This window comes from Lithobates pipiens, unplaced genomic scaffold (genome assembly GCF_037356315.1).
Source record: "Lithobates pipiens isolate NorthernLeopardFrog02 unplaced genomic scaffold, aLitPip1_a1.2 Scaffold_16, whole genome shotgun sequence".
In the NCBI taxonomy this organism is placed as follows: domain Eukaryota; kingdom Metazoa; phylum Chordata; class Amphibia; order Anura; family Ranidae; genus Lithobates; species Lithobates pipiens.
In genome coordinates, this window is record NW_027507748.1 from 15,577,873 (window position 1) to 15,605,494 (window position 27,622).

Sequence of the window (27,622 nt, forward strand, 5' to 3'; positions counted from 1 at the left end):
GCTTCTGACCTCCCCTGTCGTCCCCTGCGCAGCCATTGACCTCCCCTGTACCATCTGCAGCCTTTGACCTCCACTGGAGAGGAGTCAAGAGTGGGAGTGCCGCCAGGATGGGGGTCAAGGGAGAAGTAAGACATGTATGGACTATGGGATAAAACCAGAGCCACGAGCTGAAGCCGACTGACTGAGCCCTGCACAGTACACCTGAGAGGAGGTCAGTGACAGCCTGAGATGTGGGTGGGGGGGTCAATACAATATTGTAAGGGGGCACTGATATAAAGGTTTCCCCTTTATATTGGTAAACTTTCTCATCTCAGTGTTTTCTTTCTGCGGAAGGTGGTCTCTGGTCATCAGAGTCCTCCCCATATTCCCAGAGTTCCCCTTTACATCATAGTCTGCAGGATTCCACCTTACAGTGCAAGGGGGAACTCTGATGTAAAGGGCAATGCTGCAGACCCTGATGTAAGTGAGAACTCTGATGTAAAGGGGAATGCAGTGGACTCTGATATAAGTGGGGTCTCTGGTCACCAGTGCCCCCCTTTTTATATCCGAGTTCCCACTTAGATCATGATCTGCAATGTTCCCCTTTATGTCAGAGTTCCCTTGCACTGTAAAAGGGGAATCCTCCTGATGTAAGGGGGAACTCTGTGCTGGGATATAATAATCTGGCCTTCATGTAAATGGACAAATATGGTTTTTGACTTTTGTTTAACTTAAACACATTGCTAATAGCATTAGCTACATGTTTATAGTGTAAATATTGATATTTGCACTGAAAACTGACATTTTTGGCACCTTATGTGCCAGTAAGGCTCCTTTCACACTGAGGTGCTTTGCAGGCGCTAGAGTGCTAAAAATAGCGCCTGCAAAGCGCCCTGAAACAGCCACTGCTGTCTCTCCAGTGTGAAAACCCGAGGGCTTTCACACTGGAGCGGTGCGCTTGCAGGACGCTGAAAAATGTCCTGCAAGCCGCATCTTTGGAGCAATGTAAGATCGGTGTATTTACCATTCCTAAAGCTCCCCTTCCCATTGAAAACAATGGGGCAGCCCTCCAAACCCACCTGCAAAGCACCGCTGCAGTGGCGCTTTGCGGGCGGTTTTAACCCTTTTTCAGCTGCTAGCGCGGGTTAAAACTGCTCCGCTAGCGGCCGAAAAGCGGAGCTAAAACTACGGTAAAGCGGCGCTAAATATAGCGCCGCTTTACCGCCAGCGTGCCCAGCGCCTCAGTGTGAAAGTAGCCTAAATGCCATGATTTTTTTGCCAGTAAACAATTGGTGCTGTTTGTAAATTCCACGTCTCTCTTATCTATATATAATATACTCTTCAAATGTGCTTTAAAATGTATGGTTTTACCTTTTGTGAACAAGAAAATAATGACATTATGCTGTTGGGCTGGTATAATAATGCTCTGGGGCTGGTATGAAATTATTTCCAGGGTTGGTTTTTATTTCCAGTCCGGCCCTGGCTGCAATGGGCACTGGGGCAAGGCTGCAATGGGCACTGGGGCAAGGCTGTAATGGGCACTTGGGCAAGGCTGCAATGGGCACTGGGGCAAGGCTGCAATGGGCACTGGGGCAAGGCTGCAATGGGCACTGGGGCAAGGCTGCAATGGACACTGGGGCAAGGCTGCAATGGGCACTGGGGCAAGACTGCAATGGGCAATGCTGCAATGGGCACTGGGGCAAGGCTGCAATGGGCACTGGGGCAAGGCTGCAATGGGCACTGGGGCAAGGCGGCAATGGGCACTGGGGCAAGGCTGCAATGGACACTTGGGGTGCGTGTTATACGCCGATAAATAGGGTATATGGTTGGCAAGTGGTTAAATGGTTTGCGCAAAAGTTATAGGATGTACAAACTATGGGATATATACTGGAATTTATGCAGCTATAGACGCTGTACTTATAAAGCAGAAACAGCCAGATCGCTGTTCTCTGTACACAGATTTCTGTGTGTGTTTATAAACGCAGAACTCTGTGCTGTGATTGGACACAGCCAATCAGCAGGTTTCAGCCAAAATCATTGGCTGATATTTGCTGGCACACTCGTGCTGTGTCCAATCACAGCACAGGTGAGCAGGAGATGCATGGATGGACTCTGCCAAGCAGGAAGTACACCACGACATGTGGGTAGGTCACGGTTCCTGGCTGTGGTGCCCGCTCTATTGTGAGAGGGCCAGCAAGAGGATAATAAATGTGAGCCAGCAAGCCCTTAACCACTTCAATACTAGCCCCCTTCCTGCCCAGGCCATATAGATGTTTTTCACATTCAGCATGGATATACTTAAAATTACAACCCAAAACACATTCTGCTACTCCTTCTGAGTCTGGCGATACCACATGTGTGAGAGTTCTTCACTTTTTGGACCGATTATATCTTGTATCTTGTGTATCACACAAATCAACCAATTGTATCAAAACCAATGTACTGTAATTGAGGCCTCTAAACGAGTGCTATTGGAATATAGCTTAGTTTATCATCGCCTACAGCTGTCCTAGTACTTATAACCGCGATGGTGAACCTTGGCACCCCAGATGTTTTGAAACTACATTTCCCATGATGCTCATCTACACTGCAGAGTACATGAGCACCATGGGAAATGTAGTTCCAAAACATCTGGGGTGCCAAGGTTCGTCATCACTGACCTATAAGCATGCAAGTCTAGCCTACTGGTACATGTCTGCCCCCAGGAATGCCATGTTCACTGGCCAGGAAATAAAGGAGGCTTCAGAAAGTAGTAAGAAAAGAGTCCCTGCCGTTCCAGTTGATTGCAGTTGTCCACAGGGGATGGTTGGGACTGGAGTCTCACAGGAACATATTAGGACGTGAAGATGGGTCAGTTCAGGAGTAGGCAGAGACATGGGCAGCATATGGCAAAGGATCGGTCCAGGCAACAGGCAGAAACGTAGTCAATAAACAGGTAAATCAGGAACACTGGTTATACGCAGGGAGTTATACCCCCTGCCACAGCTGTGCCCACTTTTTGGAGTTTATATAATGTGTATTGCGCTCCAAACCTGAGGCGTAGACACAGTGAGATAAGGGGGGAGATTAGAAGGTCCATATACCCCCCCGTGACTGCCGGCTGATCCGAACATGGATAACTCTTCAGTGAGCATCACACATGTGAACAAGTCCTTGTGGTAACAAAATGACTGCTGTGGCGATGATCAGGGACACTGTAGCTGGCATGGCAGTGTTTAAGGACACGGTAACTGGTGTGGTTATCAAGGATACTGTCACTGGCATGGCAGTGTTTAGGGATACTGAAACTGACATGGCAGTTATTAGGGACACTAAATGGCATGGCAGTTATCAGGGACAATATGACTGGTGTGGCAGTGATCAGGGATACTGTAACTGACATGGCAGTGATCAGGGACACTGTAACTGGTGTGGCGGTGATCAGGGATACTGTAACTGGTGAGGCGATGATCAGGGACGCTGTAACTGGTGTGGCGGTGATCAGGAATACTGTAACTGACATGGCAGTGATCAGGGACGCTGTAACTGGTGTGGCGGTGATCAGGGATACTGTAACTGGTGTGGCGTTGTTAGAATCTAATATTCATCAATGAAGAAATTATTGAATGGATTAGAACTTTACAGAATAATTGATTTGAATATATATATATTTATATCTTTTTAGTTAAGGAAAAAGTGAGATTATATAGATTCTTATACTTGTAAAAGTATACATATTATTATAAACATTCCTATGGAGAACCAAACATGTGTTTTAATTGGTAATTTAGGAATCTTGAGCTGGGTTCTCATCTTCCCCCATCACATGAGAAGAAAGGTTTCACATTTCTTAATATGTAAAAGTTCATGTTTTAGTTAAGATTATAAGTTTTTATACTACTCTTGATTAGGATATTAATAAGAACATTAGGTTTTCAATGAATATTATATATATATATATATATGTATGTATGTGTGTGTACTGTACATATAGTATTTCATCTTATGTTAAAGGAAACTTAGATTGTAAAGGTTAAATGGTTTAAAACATTGTTCTTGCCTACTCCTCAGGAATGTCTATGCCCAGAGACTGAACAACCCCCATCCTTGTGTGAGAGGTGGGAGGGAAGCTATGTCTCATTAGAAGAGTTTGTGAAACCAGCCTTTTTGGGAGAGGTGTCACGGTCGTTCCACTATCCCGGTCGCTCAAGGAAGACTTACCCGCAGGTTCCCTGTACGAGGGGATCGTCGGTGCCTTCGGACGCGGGTTGGCGCTAACGAACGCACGCGAGTGCACGTAGTCCCCAACAGGCGCACGCGGGTGCGCGTTGACAAGAGCGGGCGCACGCGGGTGCGCGACGAGCCGAACGGGCGTACGCGGGTACGCGGGGTCACGAACGGGAGCACGGTTACCCGCGGGGGGTACGCAAACGTACCGTGCGACCGTTCTTGGCGCCCAGTTGCCTACTTAAGGGACCTGCTCCTGCTCCTCTGTGCTGTCCTGTCTACAGCGTTCCCGAGACTCCTGCTATCCGTTCCTGTGTGTGTGTTCCTGATTCTGTACCCGGCCTGTTCCTGGACCTTGCCTGTTAGCCGCCTGCCTCCGACCCTTTGCCTGATTGACCACGCTTCTGCCTTCTGCTTTGTACCTCCGCTGCCCGATTGTTGCCGACCCAGCTCGTCCCTGACCACGCCTGCCAGTCTGCCTAAAGTCCAGCACCGACTACTTCTGCAGTTCCTGCCTGTCCACCTGTGCCAGCTGTCCAGCAGTTCCTGTCCAGCATCCAGCGCTGGTTGCACCTGCCGTTCCAGTCTTCCACCTGTTCCGGTTGTGTCTACTACCTTATCTGCCGTTCCAGTCTACCACCTGTTCCGGCTACCCACTACCAGCTATCCAGCCTGGCACTTGTGTCCTCCGGACTCCTGAATCCCTGTTCCCATCTCCAGGGGCTCTCGAGCCGGAGGCTTACGAGGCGCCGCTCCCTGCACGCTTGGGCTCTCCAACCAGGTACGTGACAAGAGGGTGGGGGCTGAATTTAGGAGTAAAAGGAGTTGAACAGAGAGTTTTGCTGGCAGGCAGGCACACACCACGAGGTAAAAGAAAGCTGGGACAGCATCTCATACATGCACACATCTGATTTAGTCTTCATCTTAAGAATATAATTCATCATTGTTATTTTTACATTCTACGTTTTGATATTGTTCTTGTAATATTTTGCTATTTTTTTTTATTAAAGTGGTTGTATACTATTTTTTTTAACTTTTACCTACAGGAAAGCCTATAATAAGTTTTAGTTTTTATACAAAAACTGAATGGACTTTCTTGGAACTTTTCTCATCAATATGAAGTATTGAATATATTCAATATTAATACCATAATAACAATATTTTAACAGGCAGTGATCATGGACACTGTAACTGGTGAGGCGGTGATCAGGGACACTTTGAGTGGGTGGTAGTGATTAGGGACACTACTCAGGGAAGGTGATCTGGATTTTTATTTTTTATTTTTTTACACTGTGATTGCTTGTTACAGTGATCACTGTAACAGCAATTGTTTTAACTGTCATGAATGGCTTTCATTCATGACCGCTTTCTTACTCATTTGATTGGCTACAGCTATCACATAGCATAGGGGCCATTCACAGCAGCCCTGTTCCATGTGATAACTGTGATCAATCACAGATATCACAAAAGTAAGTAAGCTGTCATGTAATGAAAACCATTCATGACAGTTAAGTTTACATGTTGGCATGTGATCACTGTGATGCGTCACAGCAATCACATGATGCCTGGGCTGCTTACAGCGGCCGGGTATTGAGCAGTCCACAGGACACAGCGGTCACAGGATTGCACCGCTGTGTGCCTCAGGGGAGGCTGTCCCTGTATACCCTCCTGGAACTGAAAAGCACCCGCCCAGCCATACTATTGCAATACATCAGGAAGGAAGTGGTTAGAACAAGATTACAGCAGCCATGATTTTGGTATCAATTTTTATAGCCGGCAATGGGCATCCATGCAGAAAGGACTTGGGTGGCTGTCTAGCCATGTGATTACTTCTACGAGCCTCAGAAGGTGCCCCCTCTAGACAATTTTGTATTCTGTTATTTTTCATCAAGGGCACAAACAATTTTAAGGCTTGACATGTTGGGTATCTATTTACTCAATGAAATCTCATCTTTTATATTGTACCAAAAAATTGGGTATTGTGTTGTGTTTGTGTTGATAATATTGATTTGATAAACATCTGGACAAATATTGTCAACGTAAAAAAAAAATTTGCAACTACCCTTTTAATTATTCTACAGGGCTTCTGTATAACTGTATAATTGATTAGGGGTTTTAAACAATTTTCTAGGCAAAAATTCTGATTTTTTTTTAACAGCTGTGCAAACAATTTGCTCCAGTCTCGAAGCCATTAACTTCTTGCCAACCAGGTAGGCAGCAGGGACCAACCACACCTATGTGTCCTCAGGGGTTATATGCCGAGAGCGCGCAGACTACGTGCTCCAAGCACAGTGACCAAGCTGTCAAAATATACTCTCAATCCCTGTTAAAGATCGGGAGTCAGCAGGATGGGCTCCAGGTCATATCACCACTGTGATTGCCAGTTACAATGGTCATATGATGAGGATGTCTGTCCCCCTTTGTGTACTTGAAGCTGCTGTAGGGAAAGGATAAGGGAAAGTTAACCAATGGCATATGGAAAGATTAAGGTTACTTAGGAAATGGTACTTCAAATTTGATTGCTATCTCTTTGGGCGATCAATTCCTTTTTTTTTTTTTTCCTTATTTGTCTTTTTATTTTGTGGCTGATTTAAGGTCAGGGGTCTCTTTTAGCTGTTGTCCTTCAAAGTTTTTCTTTAATCCTTTTAATTCTTGTCCCCTCCTGGCAGCCCGTTAACTGGGTCTAAATGCCAGGGCACAAGAATTAAAAGGATTAAACAAAAACGTTGAAGGACAACAGCTAAAAGAGACCCCTGACCTTAAATCAGCCACAAAATAAAAAGACAAATAAGGCAAAAAAAAAGGAATTGATCGCCCAAAGAGATGGCAATCAAATTTGAAGTACCATTTCCTAAGTAACCCTAATCTTTCCATATGCCATTTGTTAACTTTCCCTTATCCTTTCCCTACAGCAGCTTCAAGTACACAAAGGGGGACAGCACTTAACTAGGCCCCCATTATTGTCCCTTCCAAGGCAATTGACCTAGGTTCAAAGGTCAGCAGTGGGCCTGGTGGATCATGAACAGGCAAGATCTGCTGCAAATGCAAGATTAGCCCGAACCTCGTCCCAACTCACCACCTACCCCTTACTACAGACGTACAAAAGACCAGACACCACTTGCAACTGAGTATTTTATAAACAAAGCTTTATTGAACAATTGACAGGGACAAATGACAGGGACACCCCAACCGTCCCTCTAGTAGTGAATTCATTCTATAAGTGTAAATATAACAATCGAGAATTAAACAGGAAATAAAAGCATTTTGGATTGGATAACACAGTGAACATTTGGTTTTAGTGACCCACTTCCCATCAAGATTGATCATGTCTTTATGCCACAAATCAGTGACCTTTATTTTTTTCATCAGCTGATGTCCTAGAAGCAGGTTTGGGAGTAAACTGACCCAGCCAATAGTCCGAGATGGCAGTAGGGAGGTAGGATAGAGGGAGGGAGTGCAGCTTGGAGTCCCAGCCGGGTGAGTACCGGGTCCAGGGGTGGACAGCAGTCAGGGCGTGCTCCATACACTCTGGGACTTTGTACGTCTTTGGACTGGATACTACTGGTAATGATTCCAGAATCTTGATGTCTGTTGGGTATATCAAAAGTTACACAGTACACTGATCAGGGCAACAGTACTGGTTATATATATATATCATATATATATATATACAACGCCAAACACCTGTAACAGCTTGTAAATGCGCGTTTACGATTACAGACGTTTTAAATTTTTGACAATTTGAAAAAAAAAAAACGCTTTGAAGTGCAAAATTACGTTTTTAAATGTTGGTTACTATCTGCCAAGTTAAGTCATTCAGGAGAGGTTATAAAACATCCCGTGCACACTAAGCCTAAGGAAAGAGTCATGAGGCTCAGACAAACAAAGCCTTGGGGGGGGGGGGGGCACACCCTAACTATGTATCACATTGAAGATGGTGCTGCTATAAGACCATACAAACAGAACAAAAGATTACAGCGCACACATACAAAAATGTCACTTAAAATCCTACAAGGCTCTTTAAAGCACCTGAACATAGTAAGCAAATCAGCAAATATGGGGATTTGGTCGCACCATATGGCCATACAGTGCTTAAGCCAACTACTGCGTCAAAGTACCCCATTATCAGTGGGTCTTTTTAAATGACATTTTTGTATGTGCGCTCTGTAATCTTTTGTTCTGTTTGTATGGTCTTATAGCAGCACCATCTTCAATGTGATGCATAGTTAGGGTGTGCCCCCCAAGTCTTTGTTATATGGGTCCTGACCAGACCCCTTGGGATGGAGCACCCCATCATCCCTCACCAGTACTTCTAATTAGTGTCCACCTGAGTTATAGGAGTCCTTTTAGTTTTCCCATAAAGATGAGTGTGTTTCTCCCATGGTTGAGAAGTGGGATCTTTCATTCTATGGTTAGTGTAGGACCCACTGATAATGGGGTACTTTGACACAGTAGTGGGCTTAAGCACTGTATGGCCATATGGTGTGACCAAATCCCCATATTTGCTGATTTGCTTATTATTTTCAGGTAATTTAAAAAGCCCTGTAGGGTTTTAAATTACATTTTTGTACGTGTGCACTGTAATCTTTTGTTCTATTTTATGAGGCTCAGACAGACACCTGATACATAAAAATGCCTGTTGGAGAAATGTACACCAAGGGCTATGAACACTCAGGTGTGGTGTGCTCTCTGCAGTAACAAAAAGATGAAATATGTTATAGCTTACATTGCTTGAAGTAGTCCTCTCCATAGCTGTCCTTAACATGCGCTGGAAGTCGTTCCCACATTCGGCTCAGGTTATTTCTGTAAATATCCACAACCATGCACGCAGGGGTTTTGAAAGCGCCCGGCTCAATGATAGAAACCTTTACACCAAAATCGCGCATCTCCCTCCTGGAGAACAGAAACAGTACAAATTTAGTAAAAAGTTTTCTATAAATGTTTTAACACAGACCACAAAATCATTTTGGACTTTATTGACCAGTTCACCAATTCTTACACCTGTACGTCGTCTACGAACCGGAACAATTTTTTACATATCTTCTATGGCAGGGATATGCAATTAGTGGACCTCTAGCTGTTGCAGAACTACAAGTCCCATGGGGTATAGCAAGACTCTGACAGCCACAAGCATGACACCCAGAGGCAGAGGCATGATGGGACTTGTAGTTTTGCAACAGCTAGAGGTCCGCTAATTGCATATCTCTGTTCTATGGGCCTAGTGATTCGGCAATATCTTGTCATTTCTTAAAGCGGTATTCCACCCAAAAGTGGAAGCTCTGCTTATCTGTTTTTGACAGGCATCCCTCCCTACTTCCGTCGGACCATGCCGCAGAGAGGTCCATCAGAAGTTTGCTCCCCTCCTCCGTCCTCCTTCCCCCAGCACTGGGCCAGTTAGAGAGCTCAGGCTTCACTGTGTCAGGAAAGGTTCCCTCCGCTGGTAATATCAATCATTTGGCATGCAGTACTGCGATCCACCAGCAGGTGTCTCCTGCTGGAATTGTCATCTTTGGTCCGCAGTACTGGTGTCCACCAGCGGAGGGATCCTGGCAGTATGGAGCAGGTATTGCCCTCTGCAGTCAGGCGTCACATGACTGACAGCAGCCATTATAAATACCCGGCAAGTTCATATACACTTCGCCTTGGTATTGTCCTTGAGCCCTGACCTGCAGCCTGTTTGATACGTGATCCCTGTTACGTGATCCCTGTTACGTGATCCCTGTTACGTGATCCCTGTTACGTGATCCCTGTTACGTGATCCCTGTTACGTGATCCCTGCATCCCTGATCCCTGCATCCTGCCTCCTGTACCTGTTCCCTTCTCCTTGTCCCCCCATCTGCTGACCTCCTATTTATGACCCCGGCCTGGCTTGACTACGATTCCGGTACTCCCTTTTGTTACATATACTGGTTTATTTACTGTTTGGTTGTTTGGTTTGTTCACTTGGTTCGTATTGGTGGTGTGTTCACATTTATATGCGTTTGCTTAATAAATTTACCTTCACTTATTTGTGTCTGGTTCACTTTGTCGCAGTCACACAGTTCTGGTCACATCTGGTTCATGACAGAATACCAAGGCCATTCCTGACCAGAAGTGGCTGCACAGGGGAACCATTTGCTTCAGTTTGGTTGCAAACATGAATGCTGATGAGATCATTTATCTTTCTCTGCTGGCATCTGAGAGTGGTGATTATTGCCGCCAGGCTTTGAAAGGATGGTCTAGTGACCAGTTGTTTGCAGCTATGCGTTTGGCTCACTCCCTGGTCGATCAGGGTTATATATTGTTTGAGGAGGTGCAGCCTTTGATAAAGATCTGTACTGAGCTAGCCCTGCCCTGTATCCCAGATGGCCGTGATGATTTCACTCCTCCTTTTGATATGAATCAGGTTGTATCTTTAGTATGGCTTTTTGAAGATGATCCTTCTGATTTTTGTGAACACTACTCAGCCTGTTCCCCACAGGTGATTGCTGAGTGCATTGTATCTGCTCAGTCTTTGGTTAGACAGGGAGGCTTAAAACTTCAGTTTGTACAACCCATACTTTCAGCATGGTCTGACATGGTGCAATCAGCCCCAGCCAAACAATCCACCTCTGCCATCAGATATGAGCCTACCCAAAAGTATGTTTCCCCATCAGCCATGTCAACCTCAGTTGCAGCCCAGTACACGCTGCTCCCAACCAAATACTCCTATCCAGTCTCTGCTCCCTGTACTTATCCTGCATTCAACCCACCTACCTCCTCTCCGCTGTCTACTAACCCACAAGTTCTTTCCCCAGCTACTGGTACCTCTTCTCTGCCATATCACAATCCTCCTTTCCAGTCTGCTGCACCCCTTATTTACAGTCCTGCAGTCACCTACAGAGCTTCAGTAGCTAAGCCAAAGAAAGAGCGAAAGTTTTTCCCAACCAAAATGATCTTACCATTAACCCAACCTGCCTCCACACCTACCAATCTGTCCCAGCCCGGAGTGCCAGAGCCGGAGTTCCAGCCTGATGTCCCGGCCTTCCAGCCAGATGCCTTCCAGCCTGATGTCCCAGCCTTCCAGCCAGACGCCTTCCAGCCTGATGTCCCGGCCTTCCAGCCAGACGCCTTCCAGCCTGATGTCCCGGCCTTCCAGCCAGACGCCTTCCAGCCTGATGTCCCGGCCTTCCAGCCAGACGCCTTCCAGCCTGATGTCCCGGCCTTCCAGCCAGACGCCTTCCAGCCTGATGTCCCGGCCTTCCAGCCAGACGCCTTCCAGCCTGATGTCCCGGCCTTCCAGCCAGACGCCTTCCAGCCTGATGTCCCGGCCTTCCAGCCAGACGCCTTCCAGCCTGATGTCCCGGCCTTCCAGCCAGACACCTTCCAGCCTGATGTCCCGGCCTTCCAGCCAGACGCCTTCCAGCCTGATGTCCCGGCCTCGCAGTCTGATGTCCCGGCCTCGCAGTCTGATGTCCCGGCCTCGCGGTCTGATGTCCCGGCCTCGCGGTCTGATGTCCCGGCCTCGCGGTCCGATTCCTTCCAGTCTGATGTTCCGGCCTCGCGGTCCGATTCCTTCCAGTCTGATGTTCCGGCCTCGCGGTCCGATTCCTTCCAGTCTGATGTTCCGGCCTCGCGGTCTGATGTCCCGGCCTCGCGGTCTGATGTCCCGGCCTCGCGGTCCGATTCCTTCCAGTCTGATGTTCCGGCCTCGCGGTCCGATTCCTTCCAGTCTGATGTTCCGGCCTCGCGGTCCGATTCCTTCCAGTCTGATGTCCCGGCCTCGCGGTCCGATTCCTTCCAGTCTGATGTCCCGGCCTCGCGGTCCGATTCCTTCCAGTCTGATGTCCCGGCCTCGCGGTCCGATTCCTTCCAGTCTGATGTCCCGGCCTCGCGGTCCGATTCCTTCCAGTCTGATGTCCCGGCCTCGCGGTCCGATTCCTTCCAGTCTGATGTCCCGGCCTCGCGGTCCGATTCCTTCCAGTCTGATGTCCCGGCCTCGCGGTCCGATTCCTTCCAGTCTGATGTCCCGGCCTCGCGGTCCGATTCCTTCCAGTCTGATGTCCCGGCCTCGCGGTCCGATTCCTTCCAGTCTGATGTCCCGGCCTCGCGGTCCGATTCCTTCCAGTCTGATGTTCCGGCCTCGCGGTCCGATTCCTTCCAGTCTGATGTTCCGGCCTCGCGGTCCGATTCCTTCCAGTCTGATGTTCCGGCCTCGCGGTCCGATTCCTTCCAGTCTGATGTCCCGGCCTCGCGGTCCGATTCCTTCCAGTCTGATGTCCCGGCCTCGCGGTCCGACGCCTTCCAGTCTGATGTCCCGGCCTCGCGGTCCGATTCCTTCCAGTCTGATGTTCCGGCCTCGCGGTCCGATTCCTTCCAGTCTGATGTCCCGGCCTCGCGGTCCGATTCCTTCCAGTCTGATGTCCCGGCCTCGCGGTCCGATTCCTTCCAGTCTGATGTCCCGGCCTCGCGGTCCGATTCCTTCCAGTCTGATGTCCCGGCCTCGCGGTCCGATTCCTTCCAGTCTGATGTCCCGGCCTCGCGGTCCGATTCCTTCCAGTCTGATGTCCCGGCCTCGCGGTCCGATTCCTTCCAGTCTGATGTCCCGGCCTCGCGGTCCGATTCCTTCCAGTCTGATGTCCCGGCCTCGCGGTCCGATTCCTTCCAGTCTGATGTTCCGGCCTCGCGGTCCGATTCCTTCCAGTCTGATGTTCCGGCCTCGCGGTCCGATTCCTTCCAGTCTGATGTCCCGGCCTCGCGGTCCGATTCCTTCCAGTCTGATGTCCCGGCCTCGCGGTCCGATTCCTTCCAGTCTGATGTCCCGGCCTCGCGGTCCGATTCCTTCCAGTCTGATGTCCCGGCCTCGCGGTCCGATTCCTTCCAGTCTGATGTCCCGGCCTCGCGGTCCGATTCCTTCCAGTCTGATGTCCCGGCCTCGCGGTCCGATTCCTTCCAGTCTGATGTCCCGGCCTCGCGGTCCGATTCCTTCCAGTCTGATGTCCCGGCCTCGCGGTCCGATTCCTTCCAGTCTGATGTTCCGGCCTCGCGGTCCGATTCCTTCCAGTCTGATGTCCCGGCCTCGCGGTCCGACGCCTTCCAGTCTGATGTGCCTGCTGTCCAGCCTGATGTGCCCGCCTTCCAGCCTGACGTGCCGCTGCCCGCCTTCCAGCCTGACGTGCCAGCTTCCCGGTCCGATGTGGTTCTGTCTGCTGCCCTGCTTGAAGTGTCCATTACCCAACCTAATGTGACTTTGCCCATAGCCCAGCTTGACGCAGTGGACTTTCCCCAGCAACTGCTAGTTGGAGCATCCGGAGGTCGCTCCTTTGAGGGGGGGTACTGTCAGGAAAGGTTCCCTCCGCTGGTAATATCAATCATTTGGCATGCAGTACTGCGATCCACCAGCAGGTGTCTCCTGCTGGAATTATGTCATCTTTGGTCCGCAGTACTGGTGTCCACCAGCGGAGGGATCCTGGCAGTATGGAGCAGGTATTGCCCTCTGCAGTCAGGCGTCACATGACTGACAGCAGCCATTATAAATACCCGGCAAGTTTATATACACTTCGCCTTGGTATTGTCCTTGAGCCCTGACCTGCAGCCTGTTTGATCCCTGATCCCTGATCCCTGCATCCTGCCTCCTGTACCTGTTCCCTTCTCCTTTTCCCCCCATCTGCTGACCTCCTATTTATGACCCCGGCCTGGCTTGACTACGATTCCGGTACTCCCTTTTGTTACATATACTGGTTTATTTACTGTTTGGTTGTTTGGTTTGTTCACTTGGTTCGTATTGGTGGTGTGTTCACATTTATATGCGTTTTCTTAATAAATTTACCTTCACTTATTTGTGTCTGGTTCACTTTGTCGCAGTCACACAGTTCTGGTCACATCTGGTTCATGACACACTGTCAGTTTCCCTTAGAGACCATGGCGGCAGCAGCACCCGAGAGCCAATGGAATCATCTGCTGGGGTGCAGACATCATTGGATTCCAGGACAGCTAAGTGTCCTATTATTAAAAGTCAGCAGCTGTACGTCGTCTATGAACCGGAACAATTTTTTACATATCCTCTATGGCAGGGATATGCAATTAGCGGACCTCCAAGCTGTTGCAGAACTACAAGTCCCATGAGGTATAGCAAGACTCTGACAGCCACAAGCATGACACCCAGAGGCAGAGGCATGATGAGACTTGTAGTTTTGCTACAGCTGGAGGTCCGTTATTTGCATATCCCTGCTCTATGGGCCTAGTGATTCGGCAATATCTTGTCATTTCTTAAAGCGGTGTTCCACCCAAAAGTGGAAGCTCTGCTTATCTGTTTTTAACAGGCACTCCTCCCTACCTCCGTCGGACCATGCCGCAGAGAGGTCCGCCAGAAGTTCGCCCCCCTCCTCCTCAGTCCTCCTTCCCCAGCACCGGGCCAGTTAGAGAGCACAGGCTTCACTGTCGGTTTCCCTTAGAGACCATGGTGGCAGCAGCACCCAAGAGCCAATGGAATCATCTGCTGGGGTGCAGACATCATTGGATTCCAGGACAGGTAAGTGTCCTATTATTAAAAGTCAGCAGCTACATTATGTGTAGCTGCTGACTTTAAATTTTTTTGTGCGGGGGTGGAACTCTGCTTTAAGATAACAATGTCATTATATTATATATCTATATTAACCAAAGATATTGGGACACCTGCCTTTACATGCATATGAACTTTAATGCCGTCTTAGTCTGTAGGGTTCAATATTGAGTTTGCCCAACCTTTTGCAACTATAAGAGCTTCAACTCTTCTGTAGTCCAAAATCATAAAAATTTTGGGACATGACCGGAAGGTTTTGAATAGATCTTCATCTAAATATCCACATTTCAGCCAGCTAAAGCAGGCTTTCTCAGCCGGGGTGCTGTGGCGGTGCATTTTTATGAGTAAAACGTGAGCTTGCTTTAACCCCTTGATTACCAGGATGTTTATCAATGCACCTTGATAGACAAGAGGTTAATCTCTGATATAAACTTGCAAGTTGGCCCAGATGCACTGAAATCCTCTCTTCTAGATCAAATTATTATTACTTTTTCTATTTATTGACAGTTCATTGTGCTATCCAATGACAGCGGGCTGTCAGCCAATAGAAAAAAAATATTTCCAGCCAATCAGGCATGAAGGTGTGAAGTAATTGTATCTGGACACTCTTTAGCTCTCCAAATCTGACTTCTAAAGGTAAAAATCGCAGTTTCACAGCTGCTACCTGTGGAGTGCTATATAGATGACAGGAGAGACGGTGGGAGAAAGAACTTTAAAAAGACTCACAAGTATTGTTGGATGAGAAGAACAAGGGGGATAGCAATGGTTATTTTAAGCTACCATTCTTTTACCACCGGTCATCATGGCAACTCACCTTAGACTGTCCGTGAAAGCCTCAAGGCCAAACTTTGAAGGACAATATCCCCCACCTATAGAAGCCAATCTCCCAGCGGCACTGGATACAACGACAATGCGTCCCCGGGCTTTTCTGACAAGATGCAGCAAGTGCACTGTGACATCGATGGTCCCAAGAAGGTTCACATTCAGGACCTTGGAGAAGTCTTCTTTTGTTTGCCACTCATTGGGAGCAATAGTAAGGCCAAAACCAGCATTGTTCACCAATCCCCAAAGCCCTGCGAGACAAGAAACAACGTAATGTCAGTACTGAAATCTGCAAACTATCAAAACACTTTGTAAATCTTTAGCGATAAGAATGTTCCTAAAGAAATTACTTCCTTTGAGCGTCAAACAAGGATGCTTATAAAAAAAAGGCATCTTCCGTTTTCTTTTTTTTAAATTTCCTAACCTATAATGAAAAGGTTTCTAATACTGTATTTGCCGGTGTCTTGTCTAATAACGTCCTCCATCGGATAGTGTCCGCTGTGTACTGCGCATGCGCAGTACACAGCAACACAGATTCCGAAAATTGCAGAGGATGAACGGCGCCTGCGCCGTGAGTCCAGGTTCTATCCCCACTATCCAAGTGGACATAGAGTTAGAATAAAAAAAGAGCCGAGCGCAGCGAGGCCAGCAAAGCTCGCCCACGAGGGGCCCTTTAATACTCAGAACCCTATGTCCGCTTGGATGGTGGAGCTACCACCTCCACTCACGGCGCAGGCGCCGCTCAGCTTCGGAAATTTTCCGAAGCTTCGTCTGCCCCGTACTGCGCATGCGCATTACAGGGAGGACACTATTCCATGGCCGGACACTATATGGCAGAACACCGGCGTATAAGATGGCTGGGCGTATAAGACGACCCCCTATTTTTCCAGTGAAAACGTAGGTTTTGGGCTATACTCGCCGTATAAGACTACCCCTTCTGAGGCAACACCAAAAAAAAAAAAACATCAGATTTGATTTAAACACAGTAATTTTAATGAACCATCAGAAACAGGTACAGTATACAGTATATGATGCTTTGTTAGTGGGTACAGTATACCGTATATGATGGTACAGTATGCTTTGTTAGTATGGTAGGTACAGTATGATGGTTTGTTACTGCAAACTTGTTGTCACTTCCTCACTGGTTAACAAATTACTGTACAGTATACCGGTATTTTGTTTGTATATTTCGTCCGGTTACAGAATACAGTGTGCATACAGTGTGCACCACTGAGCCAATCACGGCAGGCAATGCATTTTACTACTCTGTTGATGGATGCAAAGCCTGCTTGGATTGGCAGAGGCTGTGACATCATTAGCCCGCGCCGCTCTGACTCGTGTATCCAGCTCGGATTGGCAGAAGCTGTGACATCATTAGCCCGCGCCGCTCTGACTCGTGTATCCTGCTCGGATTGGCAGAGGCTGTTAGTCCAATCCGAGCGGGCTTAACAGGCTCTGCATTCATCAACAGTGCATCGCCCGCCAAGATTGGCTGAGGCGCACACTGTATGCACACAGGATCACTCGGTGTCCTATCATAAAAGGTCCTCCATCCAAAAGTGTCCTCTGCGTACTGCGCATGCGCAGTACACAGCAACACAGATTCCGAAAATTGCAGAGGATGAACGGCACCTGCGCCGTGAGTCCAGGTTCTATCCCCACCATCCAAGTGGACATAGAGTAGGAATATAAAAGAGCCGAGCGCAGCGAGGCCGAGCGAAGCTCGCCCGCGGGGGGCCCACTAATATTTACAACCCTATGTCCGCTTGGATGGTGGGGCTACCACCTTCACTCACGGCGCAGGCACCGTTCAGCTTCGGAGATTTTCCGAAGCTTCGTCTGCTCCGTACTGCGCATGCGCAGTACGGGGCGGACACTATATGATGGCCGGACACTATATGGCAGAACACCGGCGGCCTCTCCACCCAGTACGGAGCACCGTACAATCACGATCGTCCGGCGGCCTGTTATCCAGCTTACTGAGGGCTTTACCAGGTACTCTTCCTCTTCACCCGGCGTATAAGACGACCCCCGGTTTTTGGCGGCGGAATTCGGGTGTAAAAGGTCGTCTTATACGCCGGCAAATACGGTAATCATTCCTTGAGTTTCAGGACCTTTCCCCCGAAAAAAAGAACTACTTCACTCAAGATAAGTTGTAATGGGTATAGATGTTGTCAAATTACATATCTGGATTTTGGCTTTTTTCGGGGCCGGCAGCTTCTCAATGCCACTATATTGTGGCTGAGAAAATCTGAGCTTGACGTGCCACACCAATATCTGATCATCCAGAATCCAGATATACATTTATTCAGTGGTGTACAATGCCTTGAAAAAAAGTATTCATACCCGTCGAAATTTTCCGCATTTTGTCATGTTACAACCAAAAAACGTAAATGTCTTTTATTGGGATTTTATGTGATAGACCAACACAAAGTAGCGCATAATTGTGAAGTGGAAGGAAAATGATAAATTGTTTTCAATTTTTTTTTTTTACAAATAAATATCTAAAAAGTGTGGTGCGCATTTGTATTCCCTTTACTCTGATACCCCTAAGTAAAATTTACATTTTGCATATTTATTTGTAAGAAATTTTGAAAACCATTTATCGTTTTCTTTCCACTCTGCAATTATGTGTCACTTTGTGTTGGCCTATCACATAAAATCCCAATAAAATAAATTTACGTTTTTGGTTGTAGCATGACACAATGTGGAAAATTTGAAGGGGTATGAATACTTTTTCAAGGCACTGTAACTAGAGCCTTCAGGGCCCCAGTGCAAGAATCTATAAAGGGTCCCCGTGATCCCCAACCAGGGCCATTCCCCTCTGAGCCCAGTGGCAGAACGGGCCCAGTCGTGAGTGCAACCTTTGTGACCTTGGTAGTTCAGTAGTTTTTTTCATTTTTTCATTACATTGAATAATTTTCTTTCAATATTTTTTAAATAATTTTTTACAATTATTTTAGGCGCCCTGTTGGGGGGCTTTGGTGGGCTATCAGGGGTCTAACCAAACCTCTGATGTTCCACCTTTTGAGACAGAGAAAGCAGACTGAGGTCACAGCCCTCAATCTCCTTCTCTGCAGTCTCAGCTGCACTGAATGAATGGACGGGAAGAGCTCTGTACAGAGCTTCCCGTTCATTCACAAACGGAAGCATAGTAAACACAGTTTACTATGTTTCAGTTATGAATGGACAGAGTCCGTGATCAGTACACTGTTTTTTTTTTTTATTCATTCAGAAAAGTCAGGGGCCTGCAGCTTCTCAATTGTGAAGAACCTCAACTGTCTCCCTATTTTGCGGCTGAGAAAATCTGAGATTGAAGTGCCACGCCAAAATCTGACCATCCAGATATACACTTATTCCAAGGTAAGAAAAAAAACCTATAAACACAAAGCCAATACATTTTGGGACCATGGAATACCCCCGCTTATCAAGGCTACAAAGACACGCAGTGCAGGCCCTAAGCCCTTGTACACACGGTCGGAAATTGCGACCACAAAATCTGTCTGATTTTTTTCAGACGGATTTTGTCCGAAACTGGTGTTGCATACACACGGTCGGACAAAGTTGTTGGAAAATCCGATCGTTCGGAACGTTATAACGTTTGTTCGTTGCGACGGGACTACGTTCAGGCTAGTAGCCAATAGCTTTGGTCTCGTAATTTGATCTGAGCATGCGTGGCACTTTGTCCGATCGGAATTCTCTACAAGCGATCGGACTTTGTCCGATCGGATCATGTTGTCGAAAATTTTTATATCCAGCTCTCAAACTTTGTTGGTCGGACATTGCGATGGAAAAGGTCCGATGGAGCCCACACACGGTCGGATTATCCGACAACGCGGTCCGATCGGAAATTTTCCATTGGAATTTCTGACCATGTGTACAAGGGCTGAGGGGCGGCATGTGAACTCTTTTCCCAGTTAGAGCATACAGCCAGGAGCATAGCATTTTCCTCACTCTTCCACTGGCTTAAATAGAACAGTCTAGGGGTGTCTTTTTAGGGTTTTATTGTAACGTTGAACTTAGATGGGGTGAAGGGAGCTTGGGATACCCAAAAAACTGGTGAACTGAATACTCTGTGGACATCTTTTCTATCTTGCTGTGCAGCACAGAATGTTTCAAAGAATCTCTAAGCCCTTGTACACACAGTCGGACATTCCGAAGGAAAATGTTCGATCGCACCGTGTTGTCGGATAGTCCGACCGCGTGTGGGCGCCATCGGACTGTTTCCGTCGGAATATCCGACAAACAAAGTTTTAGAGCTGGGCTATAAAATTTTCCAGACAACATGGTCCGATCTGACTTTGTCTGATCGTTTGTAGAGAATTCCGATCGGACACGCATGCTCAGATCAAATTCCTAGACCAAAGCTATTGGCTACTAGCCTGAACGTAGTCCCATCGTAACAAAATAACTTCACGACGTTCTGAACGATCGAATTTTCCGACAACTTTGTCCGACCGTGTGTATGCAACAGTTTCGGACAAAATCCGCCGGATTTGGTTGTCAGAATGTCCGACCGTGTGTACAAGGGCTAATACTGACCGGTGACTAGGACTTTTCCCAAAGAACCAAGAGCTACACACAGTCACTGACTTCCAGCATTGGGGTCATATACTCACACGGCCACAGAATCATCGGTTGCCCTCATTCCAATATCCACCAGGGCACTCTTCAGTGAGGGAGATACAGACTCACACCAACATAGGACAGCTGGACAATTCCTCCCCCCCCGAACTTCCGCTTGGATCTCTCCAGTGAGCTTCTCCAGACCCAAACCATCTCCAGGATGAGGCTTTGCAAATAGACACCACATCTAAGGTTCTAGATGGGACCTTGATGTCTTCAAGATGGCACCTCCAATAACCCTGCCCCAGAGGCAGAGCCCCTACTCAGCCCTCTCCTCCAGCAGGAATGCACCCAGGAACTCTGCCCCCCTCACCCCCCCACCTAGGTTGACAACTGTCAGTAAATTTACCAACAGTTTGTAAAAGTGCATCATTTTTTCAGCCTGCAAGTCCGTAATGGACATTTACGGACAGATGCAAAAATTATGGATTTTTCCACACTGTTTGTAAATTTACTGACAGTTGGTAACCCTGCGCCCCCACCTCAGGTCTCAAGCTATTTATGGCAGGGGTCTCAAACTGGCGGCCCTTCAGCTGTTGCTAAACTACAAGTCCCATGATGCATTGCAAGGCTGACAGTTACAAGCATGGCTCCCACAGGCAGAGACATGACGGGACTTGTAGTTTTGCAACAGCTGGAGGGCCGCCCAGTTTGAGACCCCTGATTTATGGGCTCTCCAACCACCTACTGACTGAGCACACCTCCCCAGAGATTGGCTGGGCTGCCATAAATATTCAGGCTACTTACTCTGTTCTTCTTACAATCTAATGCATTCAATGTGCCTACGGCGGTCATTCTGGCCAGGATAACAAGGGAAGAAACCAGACAACCTTTGGACATAACCTGATTTTTAGAAGGAATTGGGAGTATGACTCCATACAGACAAGGAGCAGCCAAACCTACCACAAGAACAAAGGAAAAGTCTGCATGCATTTTCGCTAATTCTATAAATCACAATTTATATATAAGCATGTACTGTAGCAATAAATTATAATAAGTAGAATATACATCCTGCACCAATTACCCATTTGTCAACCTTCCCAAAATTTTGTAATAATATTCAATGAACCCTGTTGTCTAAAAATTGGGGATGGAAATGTTTACTTGGAAACACAGAGAAGAGGTGGCCACCAATAAACGTGATCAGGTCTTAGTCTAGACCAGTGATGGAGAACTTTGGAACCCCAGATGTCTTGGAACTACATTTCCCATGATGCTCAACTACACCGCAGCGTGCATGTAGTTCCAAAACATCTGGGGTGCCAGGGTTCCCCATCACTGGTCTAGACTTTTGGATTAAAGAAAGAAATGCGGGTGATTATGTACTAAACAGCAGTTTTGAAAGTCAGCCTCTAAATAAGGCTACATTTGGCAAAGCCTTGTTTTTTTTTTTTTTAAACATCCTTTTTATCATTTTCTATTCTGTATCCTATTCCTAAAAATTGTATACAGTACATCCTATTTATCCTATTCTATATCCAATACCATGTTCCTATATACAATATATTCTATTTATCCTATTCCACACATTATGTCATATTCCTATATACTGTATACAATACATTCTATTTATCCTATTCTATTCTATATCTTATGTCATAGTGATATTCCTATAAACTGTATACAATCCATCCTATTTCTGCTATTCCATTCTATATCCTATATCATTCATATTCCTATATACAATACATCCTATTTATCTTATTCTTTTCTAAATCCTATATCTCATTCCTATATACTGTATACAATACATCCCATTTATTCTATTCAATTCGATATCCCTCCTATTCCCATATACAATACATCCTCTATCTTATTCTATCTATTCTATAATGTATATGATATTCCTATATACTGTATATCCTATGTCTTATTCAATGTCCTATTCCTGTATACTGTATACAATACATCCTATTTCTCCTATTCAATTCTATATACATCATATTCCCATATACAACACATCATATTTATCTTATTATATCTATTCTATAATGTATATGATATTCCTATATACTGTGTACAATACATCTTAATTGTCTCTCTATCTCGATTCTATATTTGCCAAATGACAGATAAACATGGGGGTGGGGTCACCTCCTGACATAACTTGGTGACCACACCCCCATATTTACCTGTCATTTGGTGACATTACTGTGTGACCATGCCCCCATATTTACCTGTCATTCATCAAGTGTCTCTCAATAGTACAAGTCGTGCTGGGCAGGCTTTTTTAGTTTTTTTTTCACATGGGTCGGCGTTCTTCATGATTGACCTTGGATCTACTTCTGGGGACATTTTTTTTGGGGGGGGAGGTTTTAATAAAGGACTTCTCCAAAACTGTCTCTGGGTTTTTATTCACTTTTGACTTTTTTGGGGGTGAATGAGTAGGGGTACTATGTACCCCTACTTATTCACTGGTGGGCGGCCAGGATCTGGGGACCCTTTGTTAAAGGGGTCTTCCAGATTCCGATAGTTCACCCGTCCACATTCCCACAACCACCGGACAAGGGTTGTGTGGAAGAGGTCCTTGTCCTCATCAGTTCGGGGACACCCCCTCATGTTCAGGGAATGTGGCCTGGTATGGTTTGGAAGGGGGGTTGGCTAACTCACCCACCCCACCTTTCCTGGGCTGCATTCTGAGATAAGGGTCTGGTATGGATGTTTTAGAAAAATGTTGGCCTGGGGTTTCCCTCAAAATCAATGTAGTGGATGACATTTTGGACAAAATGTCATACGCATGTAAATTTAGTTTTTGCCTCAGAACAAGTAGGGGATCTGAGGGTTAATTACGTAGGTTGGCCTTGACATCAGTCTGGCTGGGCTGTGTTGGAAGATCTGCCTGGTTATGTGAGCGGTGAGGTGCACATGACAGGCCAGAACCAGGCCTGGTTGGATGTTTTGAGTCTCAACCCTCTCGGAACCAATCAGTGGGAGTGCCGGGGCCCACTGGGGAGTCTGGGAAGGGGTACTTAAGATGTGTGGGTCACGTGTTTAGAGGAGAGGAGTTTGTGAGACCCGTGTGGTCTGTTCTGGTTCCAGGAGCGGGGTAGCCCCGTAAGGGGTCCCGGTCACGGGGTGTTCGACATCCAGCAACATGTTCCTGTGGAAGGCCCCTGATAGACCTGGTCTGGGGTAGGGATCCATCTGTTCCCGAGTCTTGGAACTTGCTGGTCTGAGGAGCAGTAACTGAGGGAGGATTCAAGGTGTCCGGGTGTGCTCTCGGCTTGGAGGGACACCGCAGCTCGTGGAAGTGACCGGGGGAGGACTCTTCGGAGGAGAGCCGGCAAGTGGCATCCTGGGAAGTGCCTGGTTACTGAGTTGGGAAGGACATTGACGAATTCACATTTTTCCAGTACCATTGAGGAGACAGAGAACGTTCCAGGTACTGAGGAAAAGGGTTCCTGCTCACCCTTAGTTACAACTTGTATACGTTCATAGGATTGCTTCAAGTTCTGAGTCAACATGCTGACTGCCATGATCTCTGGCCGGAGATCTGTTCACCCTTGAAGTACTCAGCTGCGAGTGGCTACTCTCTGGGTGGAATTAGAGACTTTGCTAGACCTGCAGTTCAAGGTGCCTGAGTTCTTCACCCGTGCCCTCTGTTCCCATGAGAGACTGTGTTATTGGATGTCACTACTGCAAAATAAAACCTTTTAAAAAGGACTTCATCCGTGTCAGTGTTCAAGTCGTTGGGTATCAACCCTGGGAACCCCTAGACGTGGAAGAGCAGGCCAAGAGGAGGTAACTGGTAAGCCCATTCAGTCAATGCCGCCCTGCAAGGGTTGTGGCCGCTACATCAATACCAGACACGAAGGGCCATTTAAAAAAAAAAAAAAACATGTTGGCTTGGAGTTCCCCTCTAAATCCATACCAGACCAAAAGGGACATTTTTTTTGAAAAATGTTGGTGTGGGGTTCCCCTTGAAACCCATACCAGACCCGTAGGGTAATTTTTTTTAGAAAAATTTTGGCGTGCGGGTCCCCTGGTCTGGATTTTGGAGGTCCCCCACGTTGTTTTAAGAAAAAAAATGTAACGCTTCACTTCTTTTGTTTACAGTCTGCTGTCAGCGGTTCACTGACAGCAGATGACCCATGGTTGTTATAGACATGGCGGCTGCCTGCTCCTTAACAACCAGCTATTCACAATGAATCCGAATGTAATGCATGAAACAAATGCATTTGTTAGTTTCATTATATCTTTTCTTTCAAATTTGTTGCCATTTGTTACTATGTCCATTCAGAAATTTGGAAGCATCCGGATCTCCGAAAATCAAATATTTTTTTGCCTTAGGCCCGGTTCACAGTGCTGCGATGCGGGAACCCTGAAAATCCACTGCGGGTTTCCCCCTTCGCTCCCGACTCATGCGGCAGTTTACGCGCCCATATGCGAACTGCTGAGGAGTGTCGATACATTGTTAATGTCACCCCCATTTCAGCATGCATATCGCACTGCGAACTATCAGTTCGGAGCAGAAATCGGATCGCATAGGTGTGAACACCCATGCGATCCGATTCTTTTTCGGACCAAAAAAAAGGTGTCCTGTGCGAGTTTAGTCCAAATGCAATGCGATTTCAGCCATACTATCTGTATGGCTGAAATCGCATCGCACAGACATCGCATGGGATTTGCAGTGCGATGCAAATCACATACGATTTTGCACCACGCAGCAGTGTGAACCGGCCCTCCAAAGTACTGACCGGCTGGAATTACTTTCTCTTGCCATTGAGCCCAGCTGAAAGCTACCGAACACAGAGGACGACCTTACGTAAAGTATCATTGACGTTCTTTTGTTTCACATGCTCTGTAATATTTTTTTTAGTGTTTTCCTATTTTCTTGGGAAATAAATGAGACCTTTGCTTTGTTAAATTATCAAAGCTTTGCTAGACTAGCTAATTATAGATTCCTCCTATTTATTATAAATATGTATTAAGGCCCATACACACAATTGGACTTTTTGACAACAAACATGCAAATTAGCTGTTTTAAGGCAACATCCGACCGTGTGTACGCTCCGTCGAACAAACTTTTTTGGGTTTTCATCTGACTGTTGTTGGCTGTGCGAACGGACAAACTTTCCAGCAACAAAAGTCCGATGGAGCAAAGCCCGATCGCGTATACAGAAAGCCATCGGATATTACAAACACGCGTGCTCAGAACCAATGCAAAAGATCAGACAACAATACAGAAGTTGACCAAAGGTGGCTGTAAAGAGCAGAAAAACCACGTGATTTGGCGAAAGTTGGCTGAAAAAGTCAGATCGTGTGTATGCAATACAAGTTCATTGCCAACGCCCTTTGTACAAAAGTCCAGGGGAAAGTTTGTATAAGGTCCGATCGTGTGTATGAGGCTTTATACATCAGAAAAGGTCTTCCCAACTGAGCTCCGACCGAACGGACTTGCCCACACACGATCACACCAAAGTCCGTCTGTTTCGAATGCGATGATGTACAACGGGACTAGAAAAACTGAAAATTTATGTCAAATACTTACTGTAATTTTCCTTTCCTGATGGACTCCATGGCAGCCTACGTGTGGGTTTAGTCCCGCCTCCATTACCCTATAGGACGACACTCCCATAAATCTTTGCTCCCTGCCACAGGCCGTGTTCGGTAACTATCCTACTCCAGCCATTTGGGAGGGAACTCCTGCTGCCATGGAGTCCATCAGTAAAGGAAAATTACGGTAAGTATTTGACATAAATTTTCTGTTTTCCTGACAGACTCCATGGCAGCCTACGTGTGGGAAATAACTCGCCAAGACACACCCGGGTGGGCAAAAATGCTGTTTAACAAATATTTATTTGACACCGTCAACTGACAAAACTTTAACTCCAAAATAAACTGAGGATAGAGCCGCACAATAATGAGACATAAAGGTGTGTATTGAAGACCACGAGGCCGCCCTGCATATCACGTCAGGGTCCACATGGCGAGAAGCTGCCCATGAGGTAGAAAGACTTCTGGTCGAATGTGCCGTCACCGCCTGAGGAGGAGCCAAGCCCTTATCTCTGTATGCCCACTGGATTGCTTGAACTATCCATGCTGCAATTGCCCTGACTGATGCTCTAGTGCCCTTGTTCTTCCCACAGAACAGAACGAACAGGAAGTCTGACTGCCGGAACGGAGCTGTAGCTTCCAAGTAGAGCTTTAATGAGCGTACAACGTCAAGAGGATGAATTTCCGAGGAATCCGAGGATCTGAATAAGGGTAGAGAGATTTCCTGATTTTCATGAAAAACCGAAGTGTCCTTAGGGTTTGACCCCAACATTGGAACTAGGACCACTCTGTCCGGAAAAAAAGTTAGAAAAGGCTCCTTGACTCCTAGAGCTTGAATCTCTGACACTCGTTTCGCTGAGGTGACCGCCACCAGGAACGTGGTTTTCAAGGTGAGTTCTCTGATGGAGAGATCCATACTGAGCAGAGAAAAGAAGTCCAGAACTAGAGGCAGATCCCATTTAGGGAATCTGGGTTTTCTCTGGGGTCTCAATCTTACTGCGCCCTTGAAGAACTGCTGGATAAGGGCATGCTTGGCCCACTGAACCCCTGTGAAAGCGGAAATAGCCGAAACTTGAACCCGAAGGGAGCTAACTGATAAGGGTAAGTCCAAGCCTGATTGCAGGAACCCCAACACGTCTTGAACTGTGGGTGAAACATAGGAACTGGTTCTGGAGGACACATAAGAAACGAACTTGGCCCAGATCCGTTCATACACTTTATTAGTGCTTCTTCTCCTTGCACTTAGGAGAGTGGAAATGGCTTCCTTAGGACGCATGTGCCGTAGACAGCGGCGCGCAGGCGCACTGGGCAGGCTGCAGATCACGGTGGTGGCGAGTGGTGACTCCCGTGCGCATGCGCGGGAGTGACATCATTGCTGCTCCGGCGAATCACAGCGCCAGAGCAGCGAGACGATGGGCGCTCGGAACTACAGGGGACAGCGGTGACTTCACTGGCTCCTGTGTCAGGTAAGTGACACTTAATGGACTACTATGTGATGCGATGCGATGCGATGCATAGTAGCCCATTATGTTTTACCTTTGCAGGGAATCAAAGAGGAAGTAAACCTATCAGGGTTTAATCAGGGATAAGAGGCAGGTCTTCCTAATATATTCTTCTTCTGCCTATCCTCTATGGAGCATGCTGTAGTGCCCACAAGGGGCAGCAAAGAGTCCATCAATCACTGATTCTGACCCAGGTCAGTTTTCAGTAACAGCTGGCTTTTGATGTTCAGGGCATTTGAATTTGCACCCCTCCAGGAGCTCTTATTCTACCCCCCCCCCCCCACCTCACATCAGGAGGTCTGCAAGAACATCCTGTCGGAGATGAATTCCCATTTATGACTCTTCGTTATCAACACCCTGCTGGGTAAAGTTGCTCTGCTGGCATCCCAGGCCAGGTGTAGTCAGGTTTCATTCATCCAGAAACATCTGATATTAACCGGTTTCCCGACCACCTCACGTACTTTTACTGCTG

At 47.0% G+C, this 27,622-nt stretch overlaps 1 protein-coding gene across 1 annotated transcript in view; it reads right to left on the bottom strand.

Moving 5' to 3' along the window:
- Positions 1 to 7,314: 7,314 nt before the first annotated feature.
- The window catches only part of LOC143981623 (retinol dehydrogenase 7-like), a 29,418-nt gene continuing 9,110 nt past the window's right edge, over positions 7,315 to 27,622 (bottom strand). Inside the window, exons 3-5 of the mRNA XM_077479616.1 lie at positions 15,519 to 15,777; positions 8,912 to 9,078; positions 7,315 to 7,773 (exon numbers count right to left, since the gene is read on the bottom strand). Coding sequence (XP_077335742.1) covers positions 7,529 to 7,773; positions 8,912 to 9,078; positions 15,519 to 15,777 — 671 coding nt within the window. The 3' untranslated portion in view covers positions 7,315 to 7,528. The remainder of the gene's footprint in view (positions 7,774 to 8,911; positions 9,079 to 15,518; positions 15,778 to 27,622) is intronic.